This window comes from Bison bison, unplaced genomic scaffold, assembly GCF_000754665.1.
Source record: "Bison bison bison isolate TAMUID 2011002044 unplaced genomic scaffold, Bison_UMD1.0 scf7180017864388, whole genome shotgun sequence".
Taxonomy (NCBI): domain Eukaryota; kingdom Metazoa; phylum Chordata; class Mammalia; order Artiodactyla; family Bovidae; genus Bison; species Bison bison.
Window position 1 is genome coordinate 6,816,660 of NW_011494960.1, and position 19,587 is coordinate 6,836,246.

The 19,587-nt window shown below is 40.5% G+C and overlaps 1 protein-coding gene across 1 annotated transcript in view; it reads left to right on the plus strand.

The window, feature by feature from the left end:
• Positions 1-12,523, plus strand: part of VWA5A (von Willebrand factor A domain containing 5A) — a 30,044-nt gene extending 17,521 nt beyond the window's left edge. The window contains exons 11-18 of the mRNA XM_010858466.1: positions 2,155-2,269; positions 3,023-3,187; positions 3,465-3,565; positions 3,818-4,083; positions 6,476-6,604; positions 8,826-8,956; positions 10,535-10,661; positions 11,177-12,523. Coding sequence (XP_010856768.1) covers positions 2,155-2,269; positions 3,023-3,187; positions 3,465-3,565; positions 3,818-4,083; positions 6,476-6,604; positions 8,826-8,956; positions 10,535-10,661; positions 11,177-11,256 — 1,114 coding nt within the window. The 3' untranslated portion in view covers positions 11,257-12,523. The remainder of the gene's footprint in view (positions 1-2,154; positions 2,270-3,022; positions 3,188-3,464; positions 3,566-3,817; positions 4,084-6,475; positions 6,605-8,825; positions 8,957-10,534; positions 10,662-11,176) is intronic.
• Positions 12,524-19,587: the final 7,064 nt, after the last annotated feature.

Consider the following 19,587-nt stretch of genomic DNA (forward strand, 5'->3'; position numbering starts at 1 on the left):
GTGTCCTCAGTGTGTATGCCCAGCAGTGGGATTGCTGGATCATAAGGCAGTTCTATTTCCAGTTTTTTAAGGAATCTCCACACTGTTCTCCATAGTGGCTGTACTGGTTTGCATTCCCACCAACAGTGTAAGAGAGTTCCCTTTTCTCCACACCCTCTCCACAGCAATCAGAGCAGAAAAAGAAATAAAAGGAATCCAAATTGGAAAAGAAGAAGTAAAACTCTCACTGTTTGCAGATGACATGATCCTTTACATAGTAAACCCTAAAGACTCCACCAGAAAATTACTAGAACTAATCAATGATTATAGTAAAGTTGCAGGATATAAAATCAACACACAAAAATCCCTTGCATTCCTATACACTAATAATGAGAAAACTGAAAGAGAAATTAAGGAAACAATTCCATTCACCATTGCAACAGAAAGAATAAAATACTTAGGAATATATCTACCTAAAGAAACTAAAGACCTATATATAGAAAACTATAAAACACTGGTGAAAGAAATATTAAATATTTTTGCAAAAAATATTCCAAAGTGAATTTGGGCCTGGCTATGAATTTTGTCACTTAGTTAAAGGTGATCTCTGACATACAACTTTGACATTTTTGTAAACATCTTGTTTTCAGCCAATGTTTACCCAGTAGTTTTAGTATTCACTGACGATTATTGCCCAGATTGCTGTTAGTGGTTACAAAATGGTGATTTTTTCAATTCTGTCAACTTTTCCATATTTTTTCCATATTCCATTACTTGGCATCCTACTGTAAAGAGGAATTTTCTCTTCCTGACTACCTCCGTCCACCCCCCAACACTTTTTTTGTTGTTGTATCAATGTGTACTTTTGGATTCTTCTATTATTTTTCATTTTTTAAAGATTCATTGCTCTCATTATCTATTTAGATTCTCAGAATTTCTAGGTTTGGTCAGTGGAAGCCCTTTTAACTTGCTCCTGTGTCTTTTTTCACATGTCTGTGGTTTGTGAATATGTTCTTTCTTACCAAAAACAACAACAAAAAAAACCAATTTAGAGTTCATGTTGAGAATTTGAAGAAGATAATACCAGTATGCTGGCAGGCTATGGTCTCCGGAGGGCTTGATCACAGTTAGGTTCCTACAGTTGGATGTCGGGTTCTTAGATCTCCATGTTTAGAGCATTAATCTTGAGGCTGATATCACTAGATATGGGGATGATGACTCCCATTAACCTGATTAAAAAGAGATGGATATATAGGCCAAAATTATAGTGCATTAATTTCATATAATAACTTTTTTTGTCACACCCTTAAACATGCTTATATTTGTAGTGTCTCTGTTTATAGACAGTCTTATTTGGAAATCTGTTTGTGATTTAAAAGCTATTTGGTGCACATCGACAAGGGTGGGGAGAGGACCCTCCAGTTAAAAGAGCAGGAGGCACTTTTTTTCTGGTGGCTCAGATGGTAAAGAATCTGCCTGCAGTGCAGGAGACCAGGGTTTGATCCCTGAATCAGGAGGCTCTCCTGGAGAAGGGAATGGCAACCCACTCCAGTATGCTTGCCTGGAGAATTCCATGGACAGAGGAGCCTGGCGGGCTATGGTCCATGGGGTTGCAAAGAGTCGGATATGACTAAACAACTGACACTTTCCCTTCTCGTAAGACTAGCCTTTTGAGGGCAGATGTGGTTTCGGTACAGTGTTAGTCAAGCACTGATGGCAGTGTCTGTTTTTCCTAACTTCTAATTTCTGATTCATTCTTTGGATTGATTATTAAAATAATTGATGAGGATGCAGTCCTGTTTGTTTTTTTTCTGCTTCTAGAATCAGTGTAATATATAATGGTTTGCCAGGAGCATCATATGACCAGAATAGTGCTCAATGCAATTTCTGCTTTTTCGTAGATATGTGATCTTGGACATGTTTTTTAAGTTCTTCGGGCCTTAGCTCCTTACCTGCAAAAATGAGATATTAGCCTATCTCTTAGGAACATTGTGATGATTCAATTGCATCATTAATTTAAGGCATCTGGTCCCCTGAAATATGCTCCATAAATGGTAGCTCATACTTTTGGTCAAGGAAGAAAACTATCTCTTTATGTATTTTTCATCATTTTGTGTTAATTTTATAAATTCACTTTTTAGTGCCTGTCTCTAACATCTTCTTTTATAATTCCAGATGTTTTTCATTTGGTATTGGTGAAGGAGTCTCCACCAGCCTCGTAAAAGGCATTGCCCGGGCGTCACGGGGCACTTCAGAATTTATCACAGGCAAGGAGAGAATGCAGGCCAAGGTGAGGGACAGGCCTTGTGTCTAGAGGTGGCAATATCAGCAGAGTGTGGAGCAGAGTGTGGCAACAACTCCCTACCAGCATTCATTTTCTTATATCCCCAAGAACTTGGGCTATCTACTTAATGGGACTACTTTCAGCCTTATGCAGAAGGAGCCCAGGATATAGTTTTGGGAGAAATGGCACCTGGTTCTAGTAGTTGGAAGCCCAGAGCCAAGATGCTGGAATAGGTTAGGGCTTTAGGTTTAAGACCTAAAACAGAGAAACTGAATTTTGAATGTCATGACTGAGATTCTAGGTGTTTGCTTTAGGGCCTCTTTTGGTATTGTACCCCATCCTTTGTACAAATACTACAAAGTAAAGATGAAAAAACAGCAGTAATAGGTCTGGTAGTTTGGAAGAGGTGGTAGATTGATAGTCCATTTGCTTCATGTCCACAAGGGAAGGCATCTTCCACCTCTGGTTATATTTCTAAATTCCTCTTTCCCAGATCTCTTATCTAATCCCTACCTCTCCTGGGTCTCCTTTCCCAGACATTCCTTCCTTCCTTCATAATTATGTCATTCAATCTCTCAATGTTAGTTTCCTCATTTGTAAAGAAAGAGTAATAATGCCCATGTCCTGGTGTAGATGGTATTAAGGAATGGGTGTATCACGTATTGCATTGCATAACACCTGGCATGTGATATTCAGTTAGTAGTAGTATTGTTGCTGTTTCTATGTTTTGTGCTTATTCTGGTCTTTTTCCTTCCCCAGGCACTTAGAGCCCTGAAACGTTCTCTGCAGCCCGTGGTAGACGATGTTTCTCTGAGCTGGGATTTGCCTGATGGTCTGTCTGCTAAAATGCTTTCCCCAGAACAGACTGTCCTCTTTAGGGGTCAGAGATTAATCCTCTATGCCCAGTTGACTGGGACAATGCCGGTGAGTTCTCATTCTTGTCTGTTCCTCTAGTCAGAGTAGCTATTGTCCTAAACTCTGCTCTGGGCAAGTCCATGAAAGCTGGTAGAGTTTCATCAAGAGATTTCCCTTGCCAGGTAGAGTCAGCCCGGCCCTTCTCTATTATTTCAAGTCTCTGACTTCTTGAATTGCCTGGTTCCCTAACAGAAATTTAATGGGTTGGGTTGGGGAGTTGCCCCATATCTATCCATTCTTTTGGTAATCTCTTCCTTTGCCATTTTTACCCTTCTCTAATTTGTAGCCAGCAGAGGCAACAGGAGAAGTTTGCCTCAAGTACACACTCCAAGGAGAGAGTCTGGAGAATAAAGTGACATTTTCCCTACAACCCAAGCTTGATGCCAAGTGAGAATTCAGTGTTCCTTTGCTATTTTCTTTCTTTCTTGTTTGGTCTCTGCCATCCTTCAGGGTTGATTTCCTTCTCTTATTTTGGGGTTCAGTAGTGGCCCTACCATCACTTCTCCTTCCTAACCCATTTGTCTCTTTTTCTTCCCCTAATGTGGTTTTTCCCTCCTTTTCAGCCTTAACTTTTGAGGGTCCTGTACAACTGACTTTTGTGTGCTTGTCCCTAAATCACAGGATTTTTTTTTTTTTTAGCCTCACCATTCACCGACTTGCAGCCAAATCCTTTCTGCAGACCAAGGACATGGGCCTCAGGGAAACTGCAGCAGGTGATAAAAAAGATGTGTTGAAAGTTAGCATGGAGTGTGGAGTCATAAGCTCCCACACAGCTTTCATTGCTGTCAACAAGGATCTCAACAAGCCAATTCAAGGGCCACTGGCTCCTCGGGATGTTCCAAGGCCAATGCTGATGTATGCTGCCCCAGTGATGCAATCCTTGTCACCACCGAGGTGTGGAACTGGTAAGTTTTACCCCATTCAAATTCATGCAAAAGAAGGGCCTCTGGACATCTGAACACAGCATTTAAAGAAAAAGTTTATGAAAGGTCCTTGTTGTTCAGTTACTGAGACATGTCCGATTCTTTGCAGTCCCATGGACTAGGTATCCCAAGTATCTAGGGATAGATGGCACAGGATTTTCCAAATGAAATTAAGAAGAAATTTAATGGGAAGATAATAAATGAATGTGTATTCAAAACAAAGGATATTCAGATGGGGTCATCAAAATATTAGACACTGCAGAAAAGTCAAGGTAAAAGCTGAAAAAGAGCTACTGGATAAATATCAAAGAAGCCCTTGTCAATCTAATGAAGAACAGTTTTATTGGCTTGGATCAGGAAGCAGTCCATATTACAGGATGACAAAGGGTGTAAGTGAGGCTCCTTTGATGACTCAGTGGTTAAGAATCCACCTGCCAGTGTAGGAGACCCGGGTTTGATCCCTGGTCCAGGAAGATCACACATGCTGTGAAGCAACTAAGCCTATGAGCCGCGACCACTGAACCTGTGCTCTAGAACTCAGGAGCTTCAACCACTGAGCCCATGTGCTGCAACTAGTGAAGCCTGCTCATCCTGGAATCCACAACAAGAGAAACTACTGCAATGAGAAGCCTGCGTGCTGCAACTTGAGAAAACCTACACACAGCAATGGAGACTCAGCACGGTGTTGAAGGTCCAGTTTAGTTTTGATTCTTTGACTTTTTTAGTGGCACCAGACTACTAAAAGGAATCAGGAGCTTTGGCATAAGAATGAAGCAGGTAGACTGTTGGCTTATACTGCGGTTGGGGTTTTGTCAGATGGGTGTGATGAAAAGGAAATTAGGGACATAGAGTTGATATTGATAAGAGAGTAGTATAGTGTTGGACCTGAGATTTAGGCTAAATGGGGAAGAAAGTAAAGATAGAAGGAAGTGTTACATTGGAAAAAAAATAGAGGAAACAGATTTAGAATCCAGATGAGGTCAAAGACATAGAGCCTGTTATACAGAGTGGAGTAAGTCAGAAAGAGAAAAACAAATATCACTATGTTAATGCATATATGTGGAATCTAGAAAAATAGTACTGATGGATCTATTTGCAGGGCAGGAATAGAGACGTAGATGTAGAGAATGGACATAATAGACACAGGAAGGGAAGGAGAGTGTGGATCAAGTTGAGAAAGTAGCATTGCCATATATACACTACCATGTGTAAGATAGCTACCTGCTGCATAGCACAGGGAACCCAGCCCGGTGCTCTGCGATGACCTAGAGGGGTGGAATAGTGGGTGAGGGAGGCTCCAGATGTAGGAGATACATACGTATACACACACGGTTACAACTGAATTGAATTGTTGTACAGCAGGAATCAACACAACATTCTAAAGCATTTATTCTCCAATTAAAAAACATAATCAATAAAAAAGAAAAGAAACTGGAAGAACTGGATCCTGTATTTTAAAAGTAGAATATTTTTAAAGTTTATTTTGTATAAGTGGAACAATTTGCTTGATAATAAGATTCTGACTTGGGAGGGAGTGGTGAAGTAAAGGGGAGGCTGAAGCCATTTGATTGAAGAAGTCAAGAAGTTTTAAATTAGGTGTTGGACAGGTTATCTGCATAGATAGGTGTTGACATCTCTCAAGGTGATGCAGCCTGCAATGAAGTGCAAGTCTGTGATCTTTCAGACACTCCAGTAGGTGATGGGAAGTGACAGAGAGGTTGGAGGTTGCCAGCAGCAAGGATATGAGGAGGGTAACCCAGGTGAGATTGGCAGACTGGTGACCTGGCTGCAACGATTGGGACTGAAGTGGTTTCCACCCACACCTCCCAAACCTGGGAACTTGGGATATGGCACCTCGAGCAATTTGAGGGGGTAGGGCAAGAACAGGTTTTAACAGTTTTAAGTTAAGATAAATAGTCGGAAGAAGCCTCTTGTGATGAAACTTAAGATGCAAAAGAGGTCTTTGTCCTGTGTCAAGAGTTCCAGAAGACAAAGTACAAAGCGCTCAGAGGGTGATGTTGTGTGCAGTAAGTGGGCTCATCATAGAAGAAAAAATGCACAGTAGAGACAGTGGCTGAACTGATCTGGATAGGAGGGTCTCAAATTATCCAGGGCCTTTGGCTACACCCGAACATAGAGGGCGCCTTGGTCTTTATGTCTTCACTGGTGTTTTTCAGCTCATTCAGAGGCCTTGTCCTACTTCCATCTTCCTTCTTGTCCCACTGATCATCACTCATTACTGCGGGGTATCCCACCAGCAGAATAATTGTGCTCCTGATCCTTTTAAGCCTGTGATTAAACAGAGCCTGTTATCTCTACGTGAGCATCTTTCCAGGGACTTTTTCTGACCAGTGTTTGTCTACCACCTGTATAGGACGAAGAACACACCTGGGTCTTGGTCATAGAAAAGAGAAGAAATGCACTTCCTTATCAGAGGCCCGTCTTGAGAAGCCAAAGTCTCGTGCTTGTGCCAAAAAGACCAATGTGGAAACTCATGGTCCAGGTGAGATGGGCCTCAGTCTTATCCTCTTTTCTATGGGAACTGAAGAACAGATCTTCAATTCTCTGCTATCTTGTGGCTTTCTTTGTTGTTGTTATTTAGTCGCTCAGTTGTGTCTGACTCTTTGCAGGGTACCCTGCCAGGCTCCTCTGTCCATGGGATTTCCCAGGCAAGAATTCTAGAGCGGGTTGCCATTTCCTTTTCCAGGGAATCTTCCCGACCCAGGGATTGAACCTGTGTCGCCTCCATTGGCAGGTGGATTCTTTACACCTGAGCCAGCTGGGGAGCCCTGTGACTTTCTCTACCAGGAGTTACCTATTTGAAAAGCAGCAGGCAGAGGGTGAGATTTGTCCAGTCCCTATATTTGCCAGGGTCAGTCCCTACAGCTTATGACCCTGAAACCTACCCAGTAGAGTCTGAGTTGAGCCCTAGATAAATAAACCACGTTACCATCTCAGCTCACACTCCTTGCCTCTGGGCTGGGGCCCTCCTCCTGCACAACCCACCATGCGTGGGCCCCTGCTACACTGCCATTCTTGTACAGACTGGGTTTACAAATGGGTCTTCCTGATACTGTCTGATGATCGTCTGTCACCAAAGAGTGTTCTTGGTCACTGCCTTTTGTTTCAAGTAGCTGGCTTTTCGTGTACATAACAAATGGAATCTAAGTACATTTCACCATGAAGGGAGGTCTTTTCTATTAAAATAGGCTTATAGGACATTTCTTTCTAGTCTCTCCGGTTTTGTAGCCAGAGTGTGTGCTGTACAATTATTTCATTCTTTAAAATCTTATTTGCACTCATTCTCATTAGATTATCACAGCTTCAGGATCTAAGGTGGATTCAGAGCTCTGTACTCCCATTTGTTGTGGAGTTTTAGGCAAATTAGTTCACTTATTAGCACCTTAGATCGCTCATCTGCACAGCTTCTCACCTCCTTGGGTTGTCACAAGAACCTTCTTGGGTTGTCCAAAAAGTTCATTTGGGTTTTTCCATAAGATGTTTTGAAAAACTTTTTGGACAAACCAATAGTTTGTGTTGGTTGTCTGTAGTGTCGTACTATCTCAGTAACTTAGAATATCCCCACTCTGAGCTTTCTAACTTATGAATCCTTTTACCAAAGTAGAAAGAAAAATTACCCAGGAAAATAAGGTACTGGTTTTTATGAATTAATTAGCAATTACTATTTGTAGAGAGCTAATTAGTGGCCTTCCAAGTACTTTACATTCTTTGTCATGTGTTAGGCTCTATTGTCTTAATTTACAGAGAAGGCTGAGATTCCTGTTAAAGAACTGTTACATTTTGAGTGTTAACAGTGCTGAGTTTCAAACTGAGACTGTTGAAATCAGAGCCTTAGGTATTTTTTTCTTTTTCCATTGGAGTGGAAATGTTTCTCTGGTTACAGTTTTTCTTACCTACTAATTTTCCAAGATGCTGTAAGTACATCATCTCATAGGATTAATAGCCAGATGTGAGATACTTTCTATGAAAATTTTGTGGCCTTTAAGCAATTTTCATACCACCAGGATTGGACACCAGGCTATTCTTTGAGATAGACTGTTGACAGCTTCCATTATATCTGCTTTCTTTGGAAATTTTGATAATTGAAACCCAAGCTACATTTGTCTAGAATTTTTTTAATATACCTAAAGTTAAACCCATTTAAACATGACTGATGCTGTGTATAAAATAGATAACTAGTGAGAACCGAATGTGTAGCCCAAGGAACTCTACTCAATGCTTTGTAGTGACCTAAATGGGAAGGAAATTCAAAATTCAACAAGGGAAAGATACAGGTCGTTAAAGAACCCACATGATGGTGCTGTTTAAGTCTTACCCAGTCCTGTTTATTTTATTGTAGAGTAGAAACTAACATGACATTGTAAAGCAAACACATGCTAATAAAAATTAATTTAAAAAATAAAAATAAAATAAACGGGACTGGGTAAGACCTAAACAGCACCGTCTTGTGGGTCTTTAGTGGCCTCTATCTTTCCCTTGTTACTGAATGTTTCAGTGCAGTCAGTATGTCACCTGAGTGGCCTGCATTGTCACAGAGAGAGGGCATGTGTCCTAGGGGACACGACTGAAATGAGGATCTTGTCGTATCTGTTTAGTGCTGGGCTCTCACTGCATCCTGTCTCTGAATTCAGACCTGTCTCTCAGGATGCTCAGGGGCCACTAGCGCCATAATTTCTCATCCTCTCTTTTCTTCTCCCCCCCAGTTGTTGAAGATAATCGTCTTGTAGAGTTGATTTCCCTTCAAAAGGCAGATGGTTCCTGGGATCTGAATGAAGGTCTGGCTTTGGTCCTGGGTATGAAGTTGGAAGACATACAGGCTGCACTTCCTGACAAGGTGAGGTTCAGAGAAGAAAAGAGAGTGTGTATATTTTTGTGAGGTTGAGGTGAGTACTGAGAATTGGGGTGAATCATGACTCACCTGAGGAAGGAGAATACAAGAAGTCATAGACTAAATTAACTTCTGAGAAATAGCAGTTGAAGATTTTTCTGGCTGTGTTGGAGCAGAAAGAACAAGGAATTAGTCTGCTAGTAGAAGTTGACGGTTTAGAGTTGATGGATGACAGAGGGAAAGCAAAAATCCTCTTTAATTACATTTTCTGCCAGTCATCTTAGTTATAATTACTTACATTTATTGAGCAATTACTCTATGCCAGCCCCTGTGCATTGCACTGCCCTTCATGACCTTATTTATTCATCAATCAATTAAATATGGTAAATCCTACTCATGCTGTGCTTAATAGATGAATAAACCAGGGTTCAAAGAAGTATGACAATATCTTTGAGTGTACTCAGCTAGTCAGTGGCAGAGCTGGATTCAATCTAGGACTATCTGTCTTCAGAATCTATGTTCTTTCTTCTAAACAGAGTGGTCTAGAACTTAGGATAGGTGAAGTTATCTTAACCAAAGTTAGGATAGGTGAAGTATCAATAGGGACAACTTAGTTATTTCAAATGTGTTCAAGTATGCTGATGAGGACAAATTATGTTCAAGAATTTCAAGGTAACTTACTGAATCCTCTAATTGAGAAATTGTTGAGTATTGAGATATATGCCAAATGAGGCATATGAGACAAATGCCAAAAACTTGAAGGACACCCATCATTCTGAATTTTCAAAATATGGAAGGTGATTAAATAAATTTTAAATATGCTATAATTGCCTCATCTAATATAGTATCCACTAGTCACCTGTGGCCTCTAAGAGCTTGAAATGTGACAATTGCAAGTGAGAAATTAAATTTTCCATTGAACTGAAATGTACTATAGTTGTGAAAGACAAACTGATTTCAAAGACAACATAAAAATGTAAACCATTCTTGATAATTATTTTTAAATTGATTACATGTTAAAATAATATTTTGAATATATTAAGTTAAATGTAATATATTAAATAATTCTATGTCTTTATTTTTACATGTGGCTGCTTGGGCATTTAAAGTTATATATGTGTCTAGCATTATATTTCTCTTGAAATAACTATTCTAAAACAAATAATTAAAGGGATAATTTACAAATAAGTGGAAGAAGATATGAGAATCATGAAGTTCTAACTTGGTTTCATTGAGAACAAGACATGTCTGACTAACATTTCCTTCCTTCTCGTGGTAACTGGATCAATAAATCAGGGGAATGAAGAGTCCTTCAATGAGGAATCTGAATTTTTAAAAAATACTTATTTATTTGACTGTGTCAGGTCTTAGTTGCATTATGAGGGATCTTTCATTGCAGTGCACAGACTCTAGCTGCAGGGTGCACGGGCTTAGTTGATTTGCAGCACATGGGATCTTAGTTCCCTGACCAGGAATCGAACCCAAATGCCCTGCATTGGCAGGCAGGTTCTTAACCACTGGGCCTTGAGGGGAGTCCTTGAACTTAACGTGGGGGCCTCAGGGAAATCTCTCTCTATGGTACAGGATGCGAATTCTTCAAGCTGGGCCACAGTCCTGGCAGTACTCTGGCTGCATGACAATGCTAAGGACATGGCTTGTGAGTGGGAACTTCTGGAAAGGAAGGCAGTGGCCTGGATTCACATCCACGCAGGTAGGAACCCAGTCCTAAGACCCCATCTTTCCCCGTGTTTAGGAAGCTAGCCATCATCCCAGGCATTGAGCCTCCAAGCCTGATAGAGGGTTACCAAGATAGGGTTCCCATATTTCCCTTCCCAACCATCCTGGTTCAGACCTTTCCTGAACTGGTTGGATGAGGGTGCAGTCTGAAATTGGGGGAGTGGAGGAGGTAGGTGCAGAGGGAAGGGGACATGGGTGGGGAGTGTGAGCTGTGAGAAGGACGTGAAGTGAGAGTGTGCTGTACTGAGTGCAGGACTGGCTGTGGAGCCCTTATTCCTTGGGTATTTATCGTTTCAATGCTGCTGAATATTTCTGGGGCCAGAGAAGAGTAAAGGGAGCCTGGGCAGTAGGGAGAAAAAAGTCAGGGGTATTGAAGACAGCTAAGTAGGGCTCAGAGAAGATGCTGAAGAGTTTAGGGGAGCCTGGGAGGAGAGCCTGTCCTCTCATCGCTGTCCCTCAGCCCTCATTTTTGTTTCCTCCTTCTACCAGGGTCCGTCAGGCACGAGCTTGTGAAAGCTGCAGTTGCTTTCATGAAATCTTCTGCGGATCCTGCCATCTTTGGCCCCTGAAGAGACCATCCAGAAGAATAAGTGCCTCTGCTTTGCTACAGTCCTTGCCTTCACCGTCTCTTCTGCTCTGATGTTTCTGTAGTTTACACCTATCCTGGCAGCTTCTTATCACACGAATAGTGGGCGGCCACACCCTCTTGCCTCTCAGTGCCAGATTCTCTTCGAATGTGCTTTTCCTTCCCCAGCTCATACTCTCAGCTGAGTGTCACGGGTCCCAGAATCTGTTCCCTTTCTTGGAGGAATTCAAAGCATTCCCAGGCTATAACGTTCCTTCTCAACTTTCCAGAATGACCACATGGAACACAGGTGATGTAGACTCCAGACTAAAGATTGAAGCAATGATGTTCAGGGAACGCTTGAATTAGAGAATTCTCTGCACTTTTTTCCTGTTTATTTTTGTTCTTAGGTACTCATCAGGACCAGACTGGACCAGGACTTTGCAGTTTTCTATTTTTAGATAGGAAGAAGAGTTGGAGGGGAGGTAGAAAGCCAACACTGGGATGAATATAAGCTTAAGATCACAAAGAGGGAGACTCAGGGGTCCACTGTGAGGTCTGGCACTTGGGGAGCTTCTTTTTAAAAAAAATTTTTTTTTTTTAATTTGGAGAATAATTGCTTTACAGTGTTGTGTTGGTTTCTGCCATACAACAATGTGAATCAGCCATAGTATACATAAGGCCTCTCTCCCTCTTGAACCTCCCTCCCACCCTCCACCCCATCCTACCCCTCTAGCTTATCCCAGAGTACCGAGATGAGCTGCGTGCATTATACAGCAACTTCCCACTAGCTATTGGCTTTACATATTGTAATATGTATGTTTTAACGCTACTATCCCAGTTCATCCCACCCTTTATTTCTTGGGGACTTTCTTGATTGATCCTGCTTGGGCTTTGCTCGCCTCTGCTACATGCCTTTCCTCCCACTGCCTTGGTGACTTGGGTTGAGTTATGTCTGTTAGAGACCTGTCTTTCTTTAATCCTTAAACATCTTAGTAAGAAAGCACTAATGGACTCCTTAGTCCTAGTCTGAACTCATGAGGCTTCTAAGTCCAGATCTGACCCCATATAATATAGGAAAAAACAAGTTGAAGGGCAATTTTCTCTGAGACCTCAACCTAGAACACTCACCCCATGAGGAAGAAAGAAGCTCCTTGTGTTTCTGAAACTTACGTCCCATATACTCTATCCTGGTGGAAATGACCCTTTTTGATGTGTTGCCTTCTAAAATGCTATCATATCAATATTAAAATGGCCATCTCTACCCTGCACTTTGTTGTATTTGGTCTTTATTTATAGAGTTACTCACTGAACCTGCATCAGTTTTTATTATCCCTTGTTTTTTCCAGCCAACTTTTCTGGTGCCTCTACTGTTCATGCTATGTCCTTCCCTCCTATCTTCTGTTGTAGGCTGGTTTCCTATCATTTTTTTAATGAGAAATATATATATACACACACACATATATATATATATATTTTTTTTTTTTGGTTGCATTGGGTGTTAGTTGTGGTGTGTATGTCTTTACTGTATCATGTGTAATCTTTGTTCCAGCAATAGACTTTCTAGTCATGGTGCATGGGCTCAGTTGCCCTGAGGCATATGGGATCTTAGTTCTCTGACCAGGGATTGAACCTGCGTCCCCTGCACCACAAGTGGATTCTTAACCACTGGACCACGAGGGGAGTCCCTGGCTTCCTATCTTATATGAGGCAGGTAAAGAGCACTGGCCAGAAAACCACTGTTGGAATCCTGACCATACATTTAGTCATGTGAGGAGGGACAAATGATTTTACCTTCAGGATCTTAGAATTCCCATCCTACAACTAAGGGATTAAACTAGAATTCTATTATTACTTTCATCTTGAATAGTCAAGCATTCTGAGCAAGACCACAATGTCTGTTCACTTAGGTGGAGAATGACCTAGAGCTGAGTCCTGTTTGGCTCTTGCATGAACTGGCATTGGGAAGATTTGCCAGTGGTGACTCACCTCCCAAGACTTTCTTCCAAGTTTACTATGGCTGAGTGCAACCCACACAATATGGCTCTGACATCACCGAGAAGCTTGCTAGAGATGCAGAATTTTAGGCAACCCCCAAAACTACAGTATCAAAATCTGCATTTTCACAAGTTCACCAGGTGATTTGTACACACATTGAACTTAGAGAAATAAGGGCTTAGTCTTTTCATAAAATAGGCTTGCATTCAAGTTTGTCATCTAGATCAGAGGTCCCCCAACTTTTGGGCACCAAGGACCAGTTTTGTGGAAGAATTTTTCCATGGACCTGGGGTGATGGGGACGGGGATAGTTGGTTTCAGGGTAATTCAAGCACATGTATTGTGCACTTTATTTCTATTATTATATCAGCTCCACCTCAGATCATCAAGCATTAGATCCCAGAAGCTGGAGACCCATGATCTAGATAGTCCCTATCAATGTAATGAGAGAAAAGACAGGTTCTTAAGGACCATGACTCTTGCACAATTACCCTCTTCCACAAAATGACAGTCCTTTACATTTATTGTGTGGGACGTTGACTATTCCATTCATTGTTCGTCTCTCCTTTGTCACCCTCAGCTTCCAGACTTGAGACTTAGGAACTTCTAAAACAAAAAACAGAAGAAGGATATGGCAACCCACTCCAGTATTCTTGTCTGAAAGATCCCATGGATAGAGGAGCCTGCTGGGCTATAGTCCACGGGGTTGCAAAGAGTCAGCCAGGACTGAGCAACTGAGCAAAAACCAAAAAACAAAACAAAGGATAATCTTACTAATGTCTTCTTTAAATTGCAGAATCAACTCCCATTTTAAAGTATAAACTATAAACGCCCATGCCTTTATTTTTCTAGTTGTGCTCTTGTGTTATGGAATGTTGTACCAACTATCAATTCCTCAGATCTAAACAAGTGTCTATCTTCAGAACCAACAAAGATATTTTATCACCTGCACCGAAGCCCACTTTCAAGGCTGGTGCTTCATGTTTTAGAAAAATATCAAACACCATCTGTGCTGTCAGGAACTGATGATCTGGGCAAGGAGCCTGGGAAGGAAGCTGCTCTCATACTGGTTTTCCTTACCTTGTTCCTGTAGTTGTTTCCTGGCTGCTGCAGACATGGCCAGAAGGAAGGCAGATAACATGGCCTCAAGATTCTTCCACTCAGACTGAGTCCAGTGCCTTCAGGGCAGGGTACGCTGTTCTACAGAGACTTATTAGTAAACCCATTGCTATTTTCACCAAGGGCTTCCCTGGTGGCTCACATTCATAAGAATCCTCCTGCCAATGCAGGAGACCTGGGATGGATCCCTGGGTCAGGAAGATCCTCTTGGATAAGGCAATGGCACCCCACTCCAGTACTCTTGCCTGGAAAATCCCATGGGCGGAGGAGCCTGGTGGGCTGCAGTCCATGGGGTCGCTAAGAGTCGGACATGACTGAGCAACTTCACTTTGACTTTTCACTTGCATGCATTGGAGAAGGAAATGGCAACCCACTCCAGTATTCTTGCTTGGAGAATCCCAGGGACTGGGGAGCCTGGTGGGCTGCCATCTATGGGGTTGCACAGAGTCGGACACGACTGAAGCAACTTAGCAGCAGCAGCCTGATATATAACTTTCTCTATTCCTTTACTTTTAACATGTCTTTATAATTAAATTGGATTTCTAGTGGTACACATAAACACACACACCCTTTTTTTTTGGCCACACTGTATAGCATGCAGGATCTTAGTATCTCAACTAGGCAGTGAACCTGTGCCCTCGGCATTAGGAGCATGGAGTCTTAACCACCGGCAACCACTCCAGTATTCTTGCCTGGAAAATCCCATGGACAGAGGAGCCTGGTATGCTACAGTCCATGGGGTCGCAAAGAGTCGGACAAGACTGAGTGACTTCACTTCACTCGTGTTTTTAGCTGCTCTGACCATCTTTGAGTTTTAGTTAGCGCATTTTGTAATCAGTGATATAATTGGCTTAATATTTACTAAGTTTGCTTTCTATTTCTTACATCTGTTTTTAAACATTTTCCCACTTCTTTTGGTTTTAATTAAGCATTATATGTGATTTCATTTTATCTCCATTCTCAACATATCGATTATATTTCTTTATATGTATTTTTAGTTGTTTCCCTAGAATTTGCAATATATATTTAAAACAAATCAGGTCCACCTTCAAATAGCACTATCTTACTTTACATGTAGTTCAGGTACCTTGATGAGTTAGAGAGTTTTCATAATTCTTTCATCTCATTCATTGTGGCATTGTTGTTCATTTCTTTATAATTATCCAATGCATTAGTATTACTTTAAAAAGCTATCTTTTAGATTAAGAAAAATAAAAGATTTATTTCACCTTTATTTATTCCTTCTCTGACACTCTTTCTTTATGTAGATCTGAGTTTCTGACCTACATTATTTTCCTTCTTTCTGAAGAATTCCTTTTAACATTTCTTGCAGAATAGTTATCCTGGAAATAGATTTCCTCAGATTTTGTTTGTCTGAGAGTATTTATTTCTCCTTCACTTCTGAAGGATAGTTTTACTGGCTATTGAATTCAATATGCTGTGCTTAACTATTTCAACACTTTAAACATTTCACTCCACTTTTTCCTTGGTTGTATAATTTTTGGCAAGAAATGTGTTGTAATTCTTATCCTTTTTCCTTAGTGGATAAAGTGTTTTGCTTGACTCTGACTTTTTTCAAGATTTTCTCTGTTTTTGTTTTTTGTAGCATTTTATTTACTAAGCTAGAGATAGTTGTGGGAAAGCTTGGAATGGAAAAACAAGAGTACCTCTTTGGTTACAGTGAGTTTGAGATGCCTAACATCCAGACCCCTACACGGAGATATTGAATAACAAGTCTAGAATTCAAGGGGGGAAAATTGGACTAGAAATATAAATATGTGAATGAAGACAGGATTTAATATTGTTAGAATGAATGAGAGCAAAAGAGGAATGAATATAAACATAAAAAGCTAACCAATTAAACCCTGAATATATATAGTTACACACACATATATTTACATATATGTGACACAAAGATGCATCTTTTTTATCCATATTTTTTTCTTTTTTTTAAATTTTCTTTTATTTTTAAACTTTACATAATTGTATTAGTTTTGCCAAATATCAAAATGAATCCGCCACAGGTATACATGTGTTCCCCATCCTGAACCTGTATCTTTCAGGGTAGCTGTTACTAAAAGTTTTGTTCTTTCTGAACCATGGCCTACTTGTCAGCTTGTTCCATGGAAATTGGATACTGCAGTTTGCTTGACAGACTGGGCTATATCTCAAACCTGCTAGGTCAGTCATCTTTCTGCGAGCACCTGGTCTGCTCCATCACACACAGGGGCTGTTTCAGTACTGTAGCCTGCTGAGGGTACCTGAACCACATCCCAGCAGCTGACCGGCTCTCATCATGGGAATGGGGACCACAAAGAAATGCAAGGAGTCGCTTAAGAACTGGTAATAACTAAGGTGCCAAGCCACTCAAGAGAGTTTCCAGGGATTCAGGTCCCTGATATTTCTGTCATACCCGTCTCTCCCCAACAAAAATGCAGAAAGTATGTTTCATTCCTATATTTATTAACTTAATTCCTCCATTAACTGGGTTCCACTTCTTTCAGAGAAACCATTAAATTGTTAGGAAGCCCAGTAAAGCAAATGAACACTTTCTTACCAGAAGGAAAAAAGGAAAAAGAAAGGAGGGGGAAAACAGATTAAGAAATTTATGACCAAGTAAGTAGCCATATCTTACTCTTCCATTTTGGCTCACAGTCCACTTCTTCACTGCTGAGTTTTTGCAGATGAAAGAAGGAACTTTCACTTGGTTACTCATGCCAGACCCCATCCCTACCAACAAACAATAAAGCACCTGTCACTGGACCGAGAATGCCTGGACTTAGCCCTGCTATTTATAATCAGAAAGTTCTGCTGAGTGATTAGTTGAGAAATCAGTTGTTGCAAGAATGTGCTAGTGACTTACTTGAGTTTTGGAGTAGAGGAAAAAAGGCATTAAACAAGGCAGGGCCTTTTTTCTGATTAAAACAAGAGTGATCCAAATAAGGCAAGATTTCCTACAAATAAATTGTAGCAAGACAGCTCCCTTGAGAAATACCTACTGAAATTTCTGAGACTTGATTCCTATGAAACAAGACATATTCTGAACAGGTTTTCTTCTCTTTCTCTCTCTCATATCATCTTGCCATGGAATACACGATAAAAATGGTAATAAGGCATACACTAAGAGCATACACAACACTCCTCCAAAACCCTCGAGTGAATCTATTAATTCTCTCGCACAGGGCCAGCTGCTTTCTGCACGGGGTCGTCTTGAGAAGCACTGATAATGCAGTTAAAGAGGGCTAAGCTTGGACATGACTGTGTTCTGCTGTCTAACTTTATTTTAGGAAAGTCACAGGTGCTCTGAGTCCAATGGCTTTACTTGTAAAATGCAGTTAATAAGAACTACCTTACATAGTTATTGAGAAAATTAACTTTAAAAACATGAAATTGCATTGAAAAACTCACTCACCACAAATGTAAGGTGATATTAGTTATGAAAATCAGAATTGCTGTTGTTGTCAGTCGCTCAGTCCTGTCCAACTCTCTGCGACACCATGGACTGCAGCACGCGAGGAGATGGTGATTCCTTCACCATCTCCCGGAGCTTGTTTCAGCTCATGTCCATCGAGTTGGTGATGCCATCCAACCATCTCATCCTCTATCATCCCCTTCTCCTCCTGCCTTCAATCTTTTCCAGCATCAGGGTCTTTTCTAATGAGTCGGCTCTTTGCATCAGGTGGCCAAAGTACTGGAGCTTCAACAGCATTAGTCCTTCCAATGAATATTCAGGACTGATTTAGGATTGAATTATTTTTTTCTTTATAACTCAAAGGGAAGAGTCATGTCATTCTGGATCCATTAATCGACTCGATTACATTAGATAAGTCACTTAAACTCTTTGAGACTAAATTTTCTACTAGAAATAATAGTGTTTACTTAATGGAGAGCACTCAGCAGAATTCTGGCATATAGGAAGTGCACAATAAATATTAGTTATTATTAAAACTGTGGTATATTCACAAAAGAACTAAAGAGTCTCAATGAGAGTGAAAGAGGAGAGTGAAAAGCTGGCTTAAAACTCAACATTCAGAAAACTAAGATCAGGGCCTCCAGTCCCATCACTTCATGACAAATAGAAGGGGAAAAGGTTGAAGCAGTGACAGATTTTCTTTTCTCAGGGTGTGGAAGCTCCAAAATCATGGCTGGTGACTGCAGCCATGAAATTAGATTATTGATTCTTGAAAGGAAAGCCATGGCAAACCTAGACAGCATATTAAAAAGCAGAGACATTATTTTGCTGATAAAAGTCCACATAGTCAAAGCTATGGTATTTCCAGTAGTCATGAATGGATATGAGAGTTGGATCATCAAGATGGCTGAGTGCCAAAGAATTGATGATTTTGAAATGTGGTGCTGGAGAAGACTCTTGAGAGTCCCTTGGACAGCAAGGATTTCTAACCAGTCCTTCCTAAAGGAAATCAACTCTGAATATTCATTGGAAGGATGGATTCTTAAATTGAAGCTCCAATACTTTGGCTACTGATGCGAAGAGCTGACTCATTGGAAAAGACCCTGATGCTGGGAAAGATTGAAGACAAAAAGAAAGGAGGGCGGCAGAGGATGAGATGGTTAGATAACATAATCAATTCAATGGACATAAACTTTCCAGTATAAATAAAATAATTTCAAAATTAGTAAGAACTTGAACTCAATTGCCAACAAAGGTCCATCCAGTCAAGGCTATGGTTTTTCCAGTGGTCATGTATAAGATTAATAAAGTTTTTTTTTTTTTTTTAAGATAGTTCCAGATTTCTTTAAAAGTAATTTCTGTTAAAGATTAATAAAGTTTTTTTTTTAAGATAGTTCCAGATTTCTTTAAAAGTAATTTCTGTTAAAGATTAATAAAGTTTTCTTTTTTTTTTAAAGATAGTTCCAGATTTCTTTAAAAGTAATTTCTGTTAAAGATTAATAAAGTGGTTTTTTTTTAAGATAGTTCCAGATTTCTTTAAAAGTAATTCCAGTGGTCATGTATAGATGTGAGAGTTGGACTGTGAAGAAAGCTGAGCGCCAAAGAATTGATGCTTTTGAACTGTGGTGTTGGAGAAGACTCTTGAGAGTCCCTTGGACTGCAAGGAGATCCAACCAGTCCATTCTGAAGGAGATCAGCCCTGGGATTTCTTTGGAAGGAACGATGCTAAAGCTGAAACTCCAGTACTTAGGCCACCTCATGTGAAGAGTTGACTCATTGGAAAAGACTGTGATGCTGGGAGGGATTG